This window comes from Rana temporaria, chromosome 2, assembly GCF_905171775.1.
Source record: "Rana temporaria chromosome 2, aRanTem1.1, whole genome shotgun sequence".
Lineage (NCBI taxonomy): Eukaryota > Metazoa > Chordata > Amphibia > Anura > Ranidae > Rana > Rana temporaria.
Genome location: NC_053490.1, coordinates 121982934 through 122001671, shown reverse-complemented (window position 1 = coordinate 122001671; position 18738 = coordinate 121982934). Strand labels below are relative to the sequence as shown.

The window sequence follows — 18738 nt, the reverse complement described above, 5'->3', positions numbered from 1 at the left end:
CACCTTTGAGTTACCCTAGGAGAGTAGTAAGGAGGCACGCATAGCGCACTGCAGTGAACAGTGGCTGTGGCCAAATTGTGTTAACAGTGGAGGGGTGGACTTAAAGGGGCATGGTTAGGTAAAACAAAAGCATTTGTGTGCCCATAATATATGATTAAATAAAATAAATGTCACAGTTAAAATATGAACCTAGCCTACCTTAAAAGTGGACGATGTCAGCGGGGCAGTGAGCGGTGTCAGTAGGGCAGTGAGCGGTGTCAACGGGGCAGTGAGCGGTGTCAGCGGGGCAGTGAGCGGTGTCAGCGGGGCAGTGAGCGGTGTCAGTAGGGCAGGAGCGGTGTCAGCGGGGCAGTGAGCGGTGTCAGTAGGGCAGTGAGCGGTGTCAGTAGGGCAGTGAGTGGTGTCAGTAGGGCAGTGAGCAGTGTCAGTAGGGCAGTGAGCGGTGTCAGTAGGGCAGTGAGTGGTGTCAGTAGGGCAGTGAGCGGTGTCAGTAGGGCAGTGAGCGGTGTCAGTAGGGCGTGAGCGGTGTCAGTAGGCAGTGAGCGGTGTCAGCGGGGCAGTGAGCGGTGTCAGTAGGGCAGTGAGCGGTGTCAGTAGGGCAGTGAGTGGTGTCAGTAGGGCAGTGAGCGGTGTCAGTAGGGCAGTGAGCGGTGTCAGTAGGGCGTGAGCGGTGTCAGTAGGCAGTGAGCGGTGTCAGCGGGGCAGTGAGCGGTGTCAGCAGGGCAGTGAGCGGTGTCAGTAGGGCAGTGAGCGGTGTCAGTAGGGCAGTGAGCGGTGTCAGTAGGGCAGTGAGCGGTGTCAGTAGGCAGTGAGCGGTGTCAGTAGGCAGTGAGCGGTGTCAATAGGGCAGTGAGCGGTGTCAATAGGCAGTGAGCGGTGTCAATAGGCAGTGAGCGGTGTCAGTGGGCGGTGTCAGTAGGGCAGTGAGCGGTGTCAGTAGGGCAGTGAGCGGTGTCAGTAGGGCAGTGCCACTGTGCCCCATCAAATAATGCTGTCACTGTGCCCCATCAAATAATGCCGTCACTGTGCCCCATCAAATAATGCCGTCACTGTGCCCCAAATAATGCCACTGTGCCCCATCAAATAATGCCGCCACTGTGCCCATCAAATAATGCCACTGTGCCCATCAAATACCGCCACTGTGCCCCATCAAATAATGCCCATCAAATACCGCCACTGTGCCCATCAAATACCGCCACTGTGTCCATCAAATAATGCCACTGTGCCCCATCAAATAATGCCACTCTGCCCCATCAAATAATGTCACTGTGCCCCATCAAATAATTCCCGCCACTGTGCCCCATCAAATAATGCCGCCACTGTGCCCCAAATAATGCCACTGTGCCCAATCAAATAATGCAGCCACTGTGCCCCATCAAATAATGTCACTGTGCCCATCAAATAATGCCACTGTGCCCATCAAATACCGCCACTATGCCCCATCAAATAATGCCGCCACTGTGCCCATCAAATAATGCCACTGTGCCCATGAAATACCACCACTGTGCCCCATCAAACAATGCCCATCAAATAATGCCACTGTGCCCATCAAAAAATGCCACTGTGCCCATCAAATAATGCCACTCTGCCCCATCAAATAATTCCCGCCACTGTGCCCATCAAATAATGCCGCCACTGTGCCCATCAAATAATGCCACTGTGCCCCATCAAATAATGCCGCTACTGTGCCCATCAAATAATGCCACTGTGCCCCATCAAATAATGCCGCCACTGTGCCCATCAAATAATGCCACTGTGCCCCATCAAATAATGCCACTCTGCCCCATCAAATAATGCCACTGTGCCCCATCAAATAATTCCCGCCACTGTGCCCCATCAAATAATGTCGCCACTGTGCCCCAAATAATGCCACTGTGCCCAATCAAATAATGCAGCCACTGTGCCCCATCAAATAATGTCACTGTGCCCTTCAAATAATGCCACTGTGCCCATCAAATACCGCCACTGTGCCCCATCAAATAATGCCGCCACTGTGCCCATCAAATAATGCCACTGTGCCCATCAAATACCGCCACTGTGCCCCATCAAATAATGCCCATCAAATAATGCCACTGTGCCCATCAAAAAATGCCACTGTGCCCATCAAATAATGCCACTCTGCCCCATCAAATAATTCCCGCCACTGTGCCCATCAAATAATGCCGCCACTGTGCCCATCAAATAATGCCACTGTGCCCCATCAAATAATGCCGCTACTGTGCCCATCAAATAATGCCACTGTGCCCCATCAAATAATGCCGCCACTGTGCCCATCAAATAATGCCACTGTGCCCCATCAAATAATGCCACTCTGCCCCATCAAATAATGCCACTGTGCCCCATCAAATAATTCCCGCCACTGTGCCCCATCAAATAATGCCGCCACTGTGCCCATCAAATAATGCCACTGTGCCCCATCAAATAATGCCACTCTGCCCCATCAAATAATGCCACTGTGCCCCATCAAATAATGTCACTGTGCCCCATCAAATAATGCCACCACTGTGCCAATCAAAAGTTAACATTTTACCTGCTGTCCTGGCCTGGGGGTTTCCCTCGTGCTCCTCTCTCTCTCCTCCTCCTCCTCCTCCTGACGTTACAGCCAGACCCTGCCCTGGTGCAGAGGAAATGATTGGGGAAAGCAGTGCGGAGGTGGGTAGGCGGAGCTTAAGGCTCCACCTCTGCCAGTCACTTTACATTGCCTATTGCCTGCCGCTTATGGGGGCGTGTCGCCCACCGCCCTTTCCTCGGCCAAGCACCCTCATATACACCGCACTGTTAGCCCATACCTGCAAGTGCCAGCGCCGTCACAGCAGGCCGGCCGCCGTGGGCTGCATGTGTGCGGGAGGCGGCCGCGGGAGCTGGGAATCGGGAAGACGAGTCGGGGAAGCAAGCCTCCGCAGAGGGGAAGAGCCCGAGGCTGTGTCTGCATAAGTAGGCACTAGCGCGTCTCTCCCCCTCAGTCACAGTACACAGTCACTCTGGTCCGGGCCCCCCTGATCCTCACTCAACTGCGGGCCCCATAGCGCCCACGTGGGTTGCTATGGCGGTAGTTCCGCCACTGTGTACATAGGACAACAAAAAGACGTACGCTCCATAGAGTTGGGCTTTATGGCAGAGTGGCAAGAAAAAAGCCATTACTTTCAGTAAAAAACAAAATGAAACGTTTTGAGTTTGCGAAAAGGCATGTGGGAGACTCCCAAAATGTATGGAGGAAGGTGCTCTGGTTTGATGAGACTAAAATTGAAGTTTTTGGCCATCAAAGAAACCGCTATGTCTGGCACAAACCCAACACATTACATCACCCAAAGAACATCATCCCCAGTCAGGACTGGGAAACTGGTCAGAGTTGAGGGAAAGATGGATGGTGCTAAATACAGGCACATTCTTGAGCAAAACCTGTACCACTCTGTATGTCATTTGAGGCTAGGACGGAGGTTCACCTTCCAGCAGGACAATGACCCCAAACACACTGCTAAAGCAACACTTAAGTGATTTAAGGGGAAACATGTAAATGTGTTGGAATGGCCCAGTCAAAGCCCAGACCTCAATCCAATAGACAATCTGTGGTCAGACTTAAAATTTGCTGTTCACAAGTGCAAACCATCAAACTTGTAGGAGCTGGAGCAATTTTGCAAGGAGGAATGGCCAAAAATCCCAGTGGTAAGATGTGGCAAGCTTATAGAGACTTATCCAAAGCGACTTGGAGCTGTGATAGCCACAAAAGGTGGCTCTACAAAGTATGGACTTTAAGGGGGTGAATAGTTATGCACAGTGTCTGTTATTTGTCCTATTTGTTGTTCGCTTCTCAATAACAAAAAAAAATCTTCAAAGTTGTGGGCATGTTCTGTAAATTTAATGATGCAAATCCTCAAACAATCCATGTAAATTCCAGGTTGTGATGCAACAAAACACAAAAAATGCCAAGGGGGGTGAATACTTTTGCAAGGCACTATATGTGGTGGACGTGTCCTGTGGTTCAGCCACTCTGAGTGGAGGTTAAAGTCTTAAGCTGTAGGATATCCCCTTATCCCAAATACATGCTCCTAAATATTAGACTGCCTGATCTTTTTAAATTTCAGTTCTATCTAATGGTTCATTTTCTCATAGCTGCAAAACAGGCTATTGAGGTCTATTGGGGTGGTATATTACCTGAGTTATGCAGGGGGGTTTCGTTTTCCTACATGCAGTTCAGTGGTGATGTTTTTTTCATTTCCTGGGACTATGTTGCCCAGCTGGACAAGGTGGAAATCCCTCTTTCTGGTGAATACAAAACCACCTCTCATCACCACCATTTGCAAAATAGCATTGTACTTTATATGCGTAATAGGCGGAAGAAGGAAGAAGGGGGTACAATGTAGATTGTGTTGCTATCTCTGATGGAGAGAACTTCTGTATGGAAGGGGTGAAAAATTTGTAGTGTTGTTATGAATTCTACTCCATTGCCTGAAGTATTATTGTGACTGCTGCTTACTAATTTGAGTATTACCCCTAGCTGTATCTGCCTTGTAGAAGTGCAGGAAACACACTATCCCAGACTTAATGAGGGTATAGAGCTGAGAGTCATTTATTAAGAAAAATGGTGCAAATGTATCCTGTATTGATACTGCGCACACCCCATGTGTTTCCTTGGCAAAGTTGACAGACATGCAGTTGCCTGCTTGTGAATGTGTTTCCTGGCCAGACACCCTATTATGAACTATTGGTGATGGTAGGAAAGAGGAAGAGAATGTTGTGGCTGCTTGCTGTTGCTGCTTTTGAATATGAGCATTCTGCAGAAGATGACAGTTATCACTTTCCTATTAGAACCGTGGTGGGCAGCTGGTACAGGAAAAGCAGCAGCAAGAGGAGATGATGGAAATATTTCTTTGGGCTTTGAAGTAAAGACTGGAATGATGATGCCTTATAATGTGGAAAATATTAGCCTTGTTGTCCATAAAATGAAGTGCGTTGTTTGAGAGACAAAATTCTCAAATGTGTGTTTGAAGAGCCAAACCTAAGCTCCTGACTACATATGTTATACATGATGATAGAAACATTATGAGCAATTGCCACCTATGAACTCACACTAACAGACTTGACAATTTTAGAGGAACTTCTGTCTCATGGTAATTGTGTCTTTTTTTGTTGTTTCAGCTTTTTCAGCTTCACCACTCTTCTTTTCTCCTGTTCTCTCTTTGTCCTCCTGAGCCAGTCCCCATGTGCTACACCTTTCTATATCATCATGGTCATCACCACCTGACAGAAAGTCAGACCCAGATACAAATAAGTCAAATAGATCTAATGCTTTTTGACTGTCCTTACTTTTTCAACTCCCAGAATTGCTATGGGTACCACAATCACCACCGCTGCTGACACCTCACCACCATGCAGTATTTTGCATCAATCTTTTTGCCCATGTGGCTTATTATGCATTATGCCGCGTACACACAACCGTTTTTCATGAAAACTGCCATTTTTTAGATTGGTCGTGTGTATGCTCCATAGCAGTTTTCGCAGCGAGAAAACTGCCCGCAAAAAAATTAGAACCTGCTCTCTTTTTTCTCGTGGTGTTTCGTCTCAGTCTTTTTCTCGTCGCGAGAAACGGTTGTGTGTACACGGCATTACAGTTTATTCCTATGGGTCTCTATAATGTAAAATCCTGCTAAAAACTGTGCAAGGACTTCTTCACCACACTGCAACTCACTACATTGGGTGTCTTTGGAAATACCTCTCCTGTGTTTGCTAATGGGTAAGCGAAAGGAGTTTCCAAACCACTACATTGCCAACATGGTGCGATGGGGTAGACTCATGCAATTGGAGTTCTGTACACTTATCCTGTGCTACCATCATGCTTTTATGTCACCACTTTTTGTCATATATATTTATGAGTAAGGAAGGATTGTCATTTCATAGATTTAGATTGATATATCTAAAAGCCTTTGTTTTTTATTTGATAATCGAGTGGAGAAGTGTTCAGGTTTTTGTTTCTTTTTGTATCCATCCCGGGGAGATTCACTCTCAATATTTGAAATAGAAGCCATTATAACTGGGACAGAAGGTGATGGCAAAAAATCTTCCAATGAGGATACCTATTTTAGTGACACTTGCTACTGTGTCTTCAGAAAAGGAAATAAAGGAACATCTTCCCAGTGTGAGACAAAAAGCAAAAAAAAAAAAGGTTTTGACTTTTATTTACATTTCAAATGAGGCATTTGAAAAATGATTGTGTCATGTAGAAGTACCTCTAAAAGCACAATATGAAATTATAGACAGGAAATAACAAACAACTGAATACTCTGAGAACTTAAAATTATTGTATCCATTGTAAATGTAAAAATAACATACACATACCTGTCTAATGAATTGTTCTTGGAATTACATATTGTGATTTATTTTGCATACCAAAAAAATCAGTAACAAAAGACGGCTGAACTAAATTTCAAGCAAACCTAAATTCATATTATTTATTTGCACTAGGGATGGCCTTCGCGTTACTAACGTCAGTGGCTCCAGTTTATGGACTCTACACATCTTTCTTTCCCGTTGTCCTCTACATGTTACTTGGGACTGGACATCATGTTTCTACTGGTAAGACTACAAAATATATCAGTCAAATAACACATTCCAAATGTGAGAAATAATTTCATATCTTTTGGTCTGTGATTCTAACCCTTGGTGGGGGAAATCTGCCTAGTTTCGATTTTGTTATCCCGAAAAACTGGCAACTGATGAGCGGATAAAACTGCAAATATACAGACAGATGCTGTGTTCTAGAAGGGGTTTTAGGATTTATAAAAGTACAATATCTCATTAGGAAATTTAACAATGAAAATTTTTATAGAGGAATAATAAACTAGTGGCCTAATTAAAAACTGTACAGGGACAAACACTGAATTTTATTCTAGAGTTTTACAATGTAGTTATACCCAACAGTTGTCATTTGTAAAACATGCTAACACTACAGTTCAGATACAACTTAATTTTTGGAGTCTTTTGGGAAAGAATGCATGACTTTGAGGAGTTTTCCATCTGGCTCTCAAATCTTTTCATGATACCTGTAGAAATTAATAATATGTGCAAATTGCAATAACTTATAGCAATAAATTATTGAATTATAATTATAAAACTACAATTAATGAGCATGTATGCCCAAAACTTGTTTGATTTAAATTTTGGATAGAGTAGAATGCTTAGAATCCCTGTCAGTTTTTAATTGCCATAATTTTCCTAGATAAGGAAATTCATCTTCTCTGTTGTGGTCACCAGTCCAAGAGGTGGGTGTAAATCTTCTAATAGGGATACCTGTTCTGGTGATAACTGTCTGAGAGGGGGATTCTCTTCACCTTGTGGAGATATCCTTTTACTTCCTGTCGAACAGGAAGGGAAATCTCAATGAGAAAGAGACCACAAAAACTTTACTAAGATGAGTTTCGAACTTTCCCTACATCATGAAAACATAAAAAGAGATTTTGTCTATACATTTACTTTAAAACTTGGCTAGTTGTGCTGGGATAATACATAAACATATGTACAGACACTTGTAACAAAAGAAGACAGAGCTGCTACCAAACACAAGATCTGAAGATGGGCAATGGAATTTTAATTGATAAAGCCCATGAAATAGAAGGAAATGGTATATGGAGGATCCTCGAGGGGTACATCATTCATTTTGGGGAAGCATTGCCTAATGTCTCCTCCCCTGATATCGGCTACTAAAGAGAATCCAATGGTGTGATTTACATCATACCACTTGCTGAATAAAATAATGCTTTATTTTGCAGGTACATTTGCTGTGCTAAGCCTGATGACTGGCTCAGTTATTGATGAACATCTTGTCCAGAATCCTTTGAATAGAAACCTTACTGGGGAGGAGCAGTTGGAGATCTATGCTCAGAGAATAGGCATGGCAGCTGCTATAGCCTTTTTAATGGGACTTATCATGGTAAACACACATTTCTGATCCTCTGTAGTGGGATACTAGCATATTTTATGTGTTAGGGGGTATGTGTGAGAATTTATTAATAGTATCCCTGTTGCAGCACAGACCCCAAACTGGGCTGGCTAATTTATCCCAGGTTCCATTTTCTATGAGGCACATGGCAGCAGTTCACAGTCTCATAATTCAAGAAGCAGGTTGTGCATGTATTTGTTGCAGTTTAATGCTGATTTAACTTGGGTAGGGTGCGGGGTGAACACTGGGATACTTCAAACTTAGCAGAAAAAGATAGCAGAGGACACTGCTAACTGTACTGTCTCTTCAGTGTGCAGCTACCCTCTCTAAGTCAGGGACTAGTGAACTACAGCTTAGGGGAACTCCATTGCAAATATAAAACCAGAGCCAGCAAACTGGAATGAGCTCTACCAAAAATTAGCAAAGGCAGTCTCTGGGATCTTTCAGGCTTGTACTCTCTGTGCCCTGGGTACTTGAATGCTTTCTTGCAGTACCAGCTAGCCTATGTACTGTATGCCTCTAGGTCAGATTCTCTGTGGACTTCCTGAAACTGTTCTCAGGAACTCTGGACACAGGTACCCTAGCTCTTGCTGGAGCTGGGATGAAGATGGCCTCTTCTAAACTACAGCTATCAGCCCCAGAGGGCCACAGCCCTCAGGCTGGGTCTTCTGCCACAGGACAAGGACTCTGCTGTTCCAGGCCCCATCCTATTTATCCCTTCCAGGGATTGGCTAAGGCTGTAAGAATATGCAAGTGAGGGTCTGCCTCTTCCATCCTCCAAGTTCTGGAACCTACTAGAAATCAGGGGAAAGTGCTCAAACTCACATCCAGCAGAACCCAGAACAGTCAAAAGCAATTGAACTTCGCTCCACTGCTACAGGGGAGCAAAAAACCAAATTTGCCTTAACTTTTAGCAACCTAGCTAAGAGAGTGCTATACTTTGTTGGCACTAATAAATGTACTGTGAGTATGATTATGACAGCTCATGGCCTTCCAAATTCTATTATGTATGTAGTGCGGTAAGGGCAACTGCCCATTGCCTATTGATTCTTCAAGCTGCAATGGGCACCTAAGATATGCTAAAACAGCACGCAATGATATCCACCTTTTGCATGACTTAAGCACACTTTAGGATGCCTTATGTGCTATTGCATTTAAATGAATCAGGGGCCACTCCATGTGAGAGATTTATCAAAATCAGTGCAATGTAGGACAAAATTGGGTGGTGACATATTGTATGGCACAGATATTCTATATGATCACAAATTTATAATCCTTCCCTATTACCTGACCAAACACTCAGGCTGGGTTTCCACTGCCGTACGGAGCGGCTCACAGCAGGGGTCCAGTTTGTCCCTGTTCACCGTTTCAGGTCCAGTTTTGGTCTGAAATTTTGGCTGAATTCTGTCCTGAAATGGACCAGAAGACTCACAGCAGTCCTGTGCAATTCGCTCTGGAGCTGCCCTGGAGATGTGTAAACTGGCTCCATTGAGAGCCAGTCACAATCTCCTGACATGCAAATTGAATGCGGGGAAACCCGCATTCAATTCGCAATAGTGTGATCCCAGTCTCAAACACAAGTCACAGCTATACCATCATATTAAATTATATTTAAAGTACATTTTTTTTATTTTGGATACAGTAGGGGAGATTCCCTTTCTTTTCTGTTTTATATACACAACAGGAATTAAGAGGAATTCTCTTCAAAATTGTAGAACTGTCACTGGAGGGCCCAATTTGAGGATTTCCCTTCTATTGTCACTGAAGTGGCCCAATTTGAAGATTTCCCTTCTATACCTCTTAAAATTTTGGATTTGTTCTCACTTTAAGTCCCATTGACAGTGGTGATTCTCCACAGCAGGGACATTGCAGAAGGGGAAATCTTTCAATGGTGACACCTGTTCTTGTGTCTAAGAAGGGGTTCCCCTTTACTTTTCCATAACCACCACCTGAGTTGAAAATTAGGTAAATCTACGAAATGGGAAGCAGATGAAGACTGACAGAAGTTTAAACCATACTTCAATCTAAACAAAAATACAACCCCCCCCCCCCCCCCCCAAAAAAAAACAAGGTGAAACAAGTTAATTTCTGCAAATTAAACTCATAGAATGATTTGTCCTTTCTATCTCTTTAAAGAACATAGACATTTTGACTTTTTTACGTGTGAAGTTTATATATTTAACTCCCTCGTCACCTCTTCCTATCCTCACCTCTGGGACTTCTTCAGAGCCTGTCCCATCCTCTGGAACTCCCTCTACATAAATATGCCTTTAGGCAATCCCTGAAAACTCATCTCTTCAGGGAAGCCTACCCCACCTCTACCTATCAACTGCATTTTACTTTCCCAAACAGCTCATTCTCCCACAGTTAATGCCTTGTGTATCACTTGCCCTTCCCTTTAGATTGCGAGTGCTAACAATCAGTGCACTCCTAACCCTCTTGTTTTGAATTGTATTCTAACTATACTGTCTAGTATAGGCTGTCGTAGATGTCCAATATACAGTAGCTGAAGATATGAGAGATGTTAAGTAATTCTATTTCAATATTGTTCATCAATTTTGGTATAATCTTTCCAGGTGATCATGTTTGTCCTACAGCTTGGCTTCCTCTCCACGTACTTGTCTGAGCCCATAGTAAAAGCTTTTACCAATGCTGCTGCTTTCCATGTGACCATCTCTCAGATACAAAACATGATGGGGCTCCCTCTTCCACGCCACACTGGACATTTCACCATTTTCAAGGTCAGCCAAGAGTCTTTTGACAGCACATACAACCACAGTCTGAAACCATTGCAGTTGGAACTTTTAAGGAACAAATTGAACTAGAGTAAAGCAGATGTATTTCTTTTGATTACATAAATATACTATACTATACTGATATATTATACTAACAGTATAACAACTGTTAACTGCTAGTGATGAGCTAACTGTCTGTGTAAATCATGACTCATATGGGTCAGAGTGACTGGTGAAAATCCAAATATCCACCAATAGTTCTTAATCTACCAAGTATTTGCTTCTCCTTTCCTCTAAAATAAGTCTCACCAAGCCTGTGCATGGGCTCCTGCCTGTGAGTTTTCCATATTTATGTGACCAAGGGTGGCTTCTTATGTAATTATGTCAGTGACCAAATAAAGAACCCCACAGGGGTTTGAAAACTTTTTTGTATTAAAAAAGGTAAAATTAATGACTTACTATCAGACAGTTTTTAAATTTTTCATACACCTGTTAAAATCAGCATTTTTTGCTAGAAAATTACTTAGGACCTCCAAATATTATATACTGTATGTTCTGAAAGCAGAGGCCCTGGGGAATAATATGGAAATTGTTGCAATTTTTTATGTGGCACAATATTTGTTCAGCCCTTTCTCAAATGCAATTTTTCAGGAAAGAATACACTAAAATAAATTTTAGTATGCACAATATAATAACCAATTTTTCAGTAAAATATAATGGCAACAAGCTACAGTACCTGAAATGTTTCATAAGTGACACTTTAAAAGCCTTGGTTGTCCGTTTAGAGTTAACCATGAATTATGACTCTAGAATTATTGCTCTCACTCTGATGTTCGCAGTGAAACCTCACATGTGTTCTGCATTTACCATATACATACATGTGTTGGATCATGTATGATTGGGGGACAGGGAAGCTTTTTTTCTTGTTTTTCTTGACTTTATTAAAATATATTTTTGTTTAAATGTTTTTCTTTATTTAACATGGTTGTTTACAGTTTCTTTAGTCACAGAGGAGATTGGGGAACAGGTTCTCCTCAATCTTCTCTATATCTGGTTATCCCAGATGTTTTATACAGTCCTGGGCTTCCTGAGGAATAAGAGAACCTGGGAACCATTGCAAGCAGCTCCAGGGCTTGGGGGATGGTCCTCTTTACCACAGTAAAAGAGATAAGGTGGCTGTAGATCCAACCAGTTCACTTCAACTGAACAGCTGATCGCCAGATGTTAAAAGTTATACCAATCTTGTTTTAACCATTTAAATCCATATCTTTTGTATACGTTCTATGGATGTGAAGAGGCTAGTGTATGCCCAGCCAAAGCCAGGGGTATGCTGAGGCTTATCCAAAGCTCTGTTGAAAGGATTTTCCCACATTTCGTGACCGAATGACAACATTTTACTGAACAGGAAGAGAGAGGAACTTTACAACAGCAACACATACAGAAAAAATAACTTTTTTTTAGAGTAAAGCTGGCCATACATTGATCAAAATTTGGCTGGTTCAGCAGAGACTGTCAGGCCTCGTACACACGACCGAGTTTCTCGGCAAAAACCAGCAAGAAACTTGCTGGGAGATATTTTTTTGCCGAGGAAACCGGTCGTGTGAACATGTTCTCTATTTCCTTGACGGGAATGGAGAAAATTGGCTTGTCGAGTTTCTCGATGGCTTCACAAGCAACTCGACGAGGAAAACGATGTGTTTCGCCCGTCGAGTTTCTCGGTCGTGTGTACGAGGCCTCAGAATTTAAATCAGTATGTGGTCATACCTGTATGACAGAACTCTATCATTTGCTTAATTACTGTTGAAGGGACATGCTGGAAAATGTCCATTAGCGGCTACAGTCAGTCAGCTATTCAGTGTATTCTAACAGTGGAGGGTTTTGCTATCAGACTACAGTGTCCCAGCAGTAAGATTTCATCCTTCACCTTCTTTGTGTAGATGGAGAAATCTGTCAGTTTTTTTTGCTCATCCCTCTGGCTGAATGAAAAGAAAAAAAAAGAAAAAATGAACCGTCTATGACCTGTATCAGCGAAGCCTAAAACCCCTATCAGAATTGTTTTGTGTCTGTGTCCCTGTTGTAGATTTTCCTTAACTACCTGCCTAATAAAACTATTGTCAGGAAAGTAATGCCGCGTACACACGGTCGGATTTTCTGTCGGAAAAACCTTGGATGGTTTTTCCAACAGAATTCCGCTCAAGCTTGGCTTGCATACACACGGACACACAAAAGTTCTCTGAACTTTCCTCCGTCAAGAATGCGGTGATGTACAACACTACGACAAGCCAAAAAAAATGAAGTTCAATGCTTCCGAGCATGCGTCAAATTGCTTCCGAGCATGCATCAGAATTTTGCGCCGTCGGAATTGTTACAGACGATCAGATTTTCTGTCGGAAAATTTGAGAACCAGCTCTCAATCTTTTGTTGGCGGAAATTCCGACAGCAAAAGTCAGATGGAGCATACACACAGTCGGAATTTCCGTTCAAAAGCTAACAAAGGAATTTTGCTATCGGAATTTCCGATCGTGTGTACGGGCATAAGTGAGAAACATACATTTCTATAATAGACTCTGGATAGCTTTAAAAACTCAACAGGAGTTGTAAGCCTTCTCTGCTCTATCCAATTGTAAAAATATTTTTGGGCTACACATACACATTAAAAGGGAAGTATTTGGGAAAATATAAACACTCTGACCTGGTAAATAAGTGAAAAGGGAGGATGTAGTGGATTGCTAGTGGTGTGAATTTCAACTTATTTTCTTGGGATTACCATAGGACTTTATTTTTCAGATGCCGACTCTATTATATAACCTGTAGCTTAGCATCTGGGATATAAAGTTGGCTGCAAAAAAAATACAAAAAAACAATGCTGGCTTAAAAATGATTTGGGAAAAAGAAGTGATTGATTTAAATATAAATGGGTATTAATTACTTTACTCATAAAGTAAACCTATTGTAAACATCTAAATGTAAAAGTCAAGGTGCCAACTCCACAAGATAATGTATTAGCTTTCAGAGAGATGGGCAATCAGCTCTGGTAGTTTGTGGGCCATAGAGCTATTTCCTATGCATTCTCTACATTCTATTTTTGCTGATGACATTTTTATTTATTGCCTTATTTTGAAATGTTCAGTTTATGACTTTTTTTAAATGATAAACGTTACGTAATTTATGATATCATAGAAGTACTGCAAAACGTATTTGTTGATATTGGAAAAGAAGATGTATGTCATTTTTTTCTTTTTCTTCTTGTGTAGACATTGGTGTCTGTCTTTAGAGCTGTACATATGACCAATATAGCCGAGCTGATTATATCCATTCTCTGCTTGATGGTTCTGATTCCTATCAAGGAGCTCAATGCCCGCTTTCGTACTAAACTAAGGACACCTATTCCTGGAGAAATCATCATGGTAAGTTGCATGGTAATATAAATCTTGAAAAAGTATACTGACAAGCTGTACAATCATAGAGGACTCACGTGTGGAAGATTCTTTCTACGAGATATAAGAGTACGATTTCTCATATGAGTAAATGAAGGACTAATCAATACAGTATCTGAAGTAATTGGAACAGCCTTTAGATTTGTTGGTATGTATGCTATTTTCAGGACTTTACATATGATCTTTGGGTTTTCTGCTTTTAGAAATAAAAACATATTTTTCCCCCTTGTAAGAAGTGTCATTTCTAGTTAGATTCCCAATTGTGGTAACCACCAAAAACATTTTGTGATTTTTTTATTTTAGGTGAAATTTAGCTTATTTAAAATTGAGATTTAATTGTGATATATTTATGAATACAATACTTTGCTTATATTATAATTATTGATTACAGAGTTGTTTATTCTTAAAGGATGCTTTTGAACACAGCTCATATCTACTGAATATTGAGATGCAACCTGTGATGGACTTTTTACCTATATGCTTCAGGTTAATCCTCCCTGCTTGTTTAAGGCTGTTAATTGTAGTTACTCTTCTGCAGCTAGCCCTGTTTCAAATGTTAATTGTTTTAGCCCTGTGTTTACTGGTTACTGTGATTAGATAAGTGGCTTGTGTTAATTATGCTGATTGCTTCATTGTGATAATTATCTCTCTATATGCGGTGCCGACCCGGCTAGCTACTGAGTAGTTCAAAGAAATATCTTTATTTCAAAGGAGCTGTATTGAAGACCCCCCACTGTGTGAGGGGGGGCGGAGATTTGTCATTGTAACAGTTGTAACCACATATAAGCTCTGGTTTCTTACCATTAAAACTCTGTCTTGTTCCAGCAGTAAGCTTGTCTCATGTGTGGCTTTCTGGGCGATTCCAGGGATATCCCTCCTCGTGGAATATTGGGGTGATTGTCGTTATGGGAAGAAGGGAACGTTGACGGGGATATCATACCGATACCGTCACAATTGGTTGGTAGCAGTGGGATTTTTCCCTTCTATTCCCCTTTACACCCGGATTCCAAGCAGACACTGGAAGAACTACTGGAAGTTCGTGGAAGGATTGCTAGCAACAAAACCAAGCGGGTCATCATAGCAGAATCAATGGAGCTAGACCAGGAGGACGGGATTGCAGCAACGCCAGCAGTACAAGAGATGGAGACACCAGTGATTCAGGAGGAGGAATCGCCAGCCAACAAGCTAATGAGAGAGAAGCTAGCGTGGTTCGGCCCGAACCCAACGCCAGATGTGGTACTGAAAGTGATGGACATGTTAGTAAACGCAGAGCTACAGAAGGCTAAAGAAATAAGAGACGCAGAGCTACAGGAGGATAAACAAATAAGAGACGCAGAGCTACAGAAGGCTAAACAAATAAGGGACGCAGAGCTACAGTTAAAACTGGCAGCAGTCCAACAAGCAGCCACACCTTCTACGAACAGTGAGTACAGCACAGCAGACGCAAGGAAGATTCCGTTTAGCGCTTTTAAAGCTTTTGATGAAAAGGACTGTGAGATTGATAACTTCCTGGCGGATTTTGAGCGACAATGTAACCTGCACCGAATAGCTAGAGGAGACTGGGTTGCAATATTGTCAGGCAAACTGTCAGGCAAAGCTTCTGATGCGTTCCGGACCGTGCCAGATCAGGATATCCATAGCTACGCCCGGGTTAAAGAAGTGCTCCTGGCTCGCTATGCAGTAACCCCAGAGTCCCACCGACAGAAGTTCAGGGACTCACGCAAAACCACGAAAGACTCTTACGCAGAATGGGCATGCCAGCTGTCCCTGTCGGCCTCTAACTGGGTTAACAGCAGCCAGGCCACCACCGCAGAGGACATTTTGCAACTAATGCTCCTGGAGCAATTTTACAATCACATCCAGACGGACGTCAAGGATTGGGTGAGAGATCGCAGGCCCATGACTCTACCAGAGGCCGCGAAGTTGGCGGATGAATATGCGGATACTCGCAAGACAAACCAGGTCACACCACGGGTACAACCCCCACAACCAACGGCGCCCTCACACCCACCAGCCGCTAGATACCAACCGCCTAACAGACCGATGACATATAGCCCTCGCTACCCACGCCAGGAGGACAACGAACAACGCTGCTTCCGGTGCAAACAGTTGGGTCACTTCAAGCAGAATTGCCCCATGAATGACAACACCAGGTCAAATTGGTCTCAACCTGGGTACCGCCCACCAGCAGCAGCCCATTGTGTAGACTCGGCTTGGGATCCCCAGGAGCTGGGTCAGGAAGAACCATTGGGCACCCCTTACGAAGCCCTCATGGTACAATCTGTTATTACGGACAACAGGGAACACCATTGTCAGCTGGTCATGGGCGACAGCCATGAGCCGGAGGGGCCTTGGAGGGAGCTGGGCAGAAAGAGGCACCGCCAGCTAACCTCCAAGAAGAAGAGGTCCTGGAAGTCATATAACCAGCGGACCTGGGAGGAGAAGAAGCGACTGGAGGAGAGGGAGTCACAGCGGGCATCCCAGATGCGGGCCGAGATGTTCGCCAAGGGCCCACCGGTGGCCCCTTACACCCCCACCCAGTTCCTGATGATGAAGGACCACGTGGAGAGCCTGCAGGACATGAGCAAGCAGGATCTGATCCGTGAGTACATGGAGCTGGAGGAGTGCATAAGCCGCATGGAGGAGGAGAACAACCACCTGAGGTCACAGCGGGCTGACCCTCCCAGGCTCCATGAACTGGAGATGGAGCTGGAGAAGCTCAAAGAGGAGAACCGGCGGCTGCGGAGGGAGCAGGGGGTGGCTGACCTTATGGGGCTCTGAGTCCCCTCTCCCCCCCCCCCCCCCCGGACTCTGAGCACCAGTGCTACAGCACTTCAACAAATATAACTTTTTCTTTTTATGAATCTCCTGTGATTGTCACTTCAGAGCCATAACCTGCCCCTCCCATAGCGGGACACCTAGATGGCGGCGCACAGACCCATTCGCCATCTTCACACTGACTTCTGGTGACTCTGCAGATCGCACAAAGACTTGGGGACTGACCGGCGTGTGATCTGACGACCCGGTGGCATACCTGAGTCGGGAGCAGTTGTCAAGGGAGGTCAGTCATGCCAAACGGAGTTAACCTCGGACTAAAAGCTCTGAACCCGTCAACCCTACTGGACCAGGGAAGGTCCAACCGGGTTTGCCGGAGCAGGGAGAAAAAGGGGGGCCATTGTGATGGACTTTTTACCTATATGCTTCAGGTTAATCCTCCCTGCTTGTTTAAGGCTGTTAATTGTAGTTACTCTTCTGCAGCTAGCCCTGTTTCAAATGTTAATTGTTTTAGCCCTGTGTTTACTGGTTACTGTGATTAGATAAGTGGCTTGTGTTAATTATGCTGATTGCTTCATTGTGATAATTATCTCTCTATATGCGGTGCCGACCCGGCTAGCTACTGAGTAGTTCAAAGAAATATCTTTATTTCAAAGGAGCTGTATTGAAGACCCCCCACTGTGTGAGGGGGGGCGGAGATTTGTCATTGTAACAGTTGTAACCACATATAAGCTCTGGTTTCTTACCATTAAAACTCTGTCTTGTTCCAGCAGTAAGCTTGTCTCATGTGTGGCTTTCTGGGCGATTCCAGGGATATCCCTCCTCGTGGAATATTGGGGTGATTGTCGTTATGGGAAGAAGGGAACGTTGACGGGGATATCATACCGATACCGTCACACAACCATTCTTGTTTTATATTCCCCTGATCTCCCAATCACAATTTCTGGTGATTGGCACTTAAAATACTGCATTATGCTAAAGAAAACATACTATTGGCTACTATTTCCAGTGATATGGTCTATAAGATTGCATTCCATTGCCTTTCACCTACTTTCACATTTCTTACTAAAAAGAAGGAAAAACATTCCACGCTCATCTAAACTGTCTTTAGCAAAAACAAATGCAGAGGGATCAAGACTATCACAACTACAGCCAAAGTTAAAAATGTTAACATACAGTCAGCACTAGTTTTGCTCCCTGAAGGCACACAGAGTATATCATAAGCATACCAAATGACTGCTGCATAACTTTTACAATACAAAAAATTAACAAAGGCGTAGCATCCTACCTTATTCTGTCCTATAGACCTTTTAAATTTACAGTATGCACACCATTCAATGAGCAAATTGTAAAAGTAAGATGGTCCTTTGAAGCTAGTAACAAAGAGGACTCTCCTTCCAGAGCTCTCCATTTTTACCAGGGTGAACAACAGAAATGTCCTTTTTGCATTTCTGTAGCTCCACCATCTGGTGAAATATGGTAGCACAGCTGTACCTGTAGGGTCAGAGTGCCATAAATTATAAACACAATTGGGGCAGATCCTCAAAGAAATTACGCCGGCGTATCTCTTGATACGCCGCATAATTTCAAATTTTGCGTGTCGTACCTTAGTTTTGAATCCTCAAAACAAGATACGACGGCATCTGGGTTAGATCCGACAGGTGTACGTCTTCGTACACCGTCGGATCTAAGATGCAATTTTCCGGCGTTCCCGTCGTAATCCGCGTCGAGTATGCAAATTAGCTATTTCCGACGATCCACGAAAGTACGAGCGGCCGTGGCATTCTTTTACGTCGTTTCCGTTCGGCTTTTTCCGGCGTATAGTTAAAGCTGCTATATGGTGGCGTACTCAATGTTA

General features: G+C 43.5%; 1 protein-coding gene across 1 annotated transcript in view; it reads left to right on the top strand.

Moving 5' to 3' along the window:
• The window catches only part of LOC120929454 (solute carrier family 26 member 10-like), an 87011-nt gene that overhangs the window by 26128 nt on the left and 42145 nt on the right, over positions 1 to 18738 (top strand). The window contains exons 2-5 of the mRNA XM_040340888.1: positions 6460 to 6570; positions 7764 to 7924; positions 10510 to 10674; positions 13923 to 14075. Coding sequence (XP_040196822.1) covers positions 6460 to 6570; positions 7764 to 7924; positions 10510 to 10674; positions 13923 to 14075 — 590 coding nt within the window. The remainder of the gene's footprint in view (positions 1 to 6459; positions 6571 to 7763; positions 7925 to 10509; positions 10675 to 13922; positions 14076 to 18738) is intronic.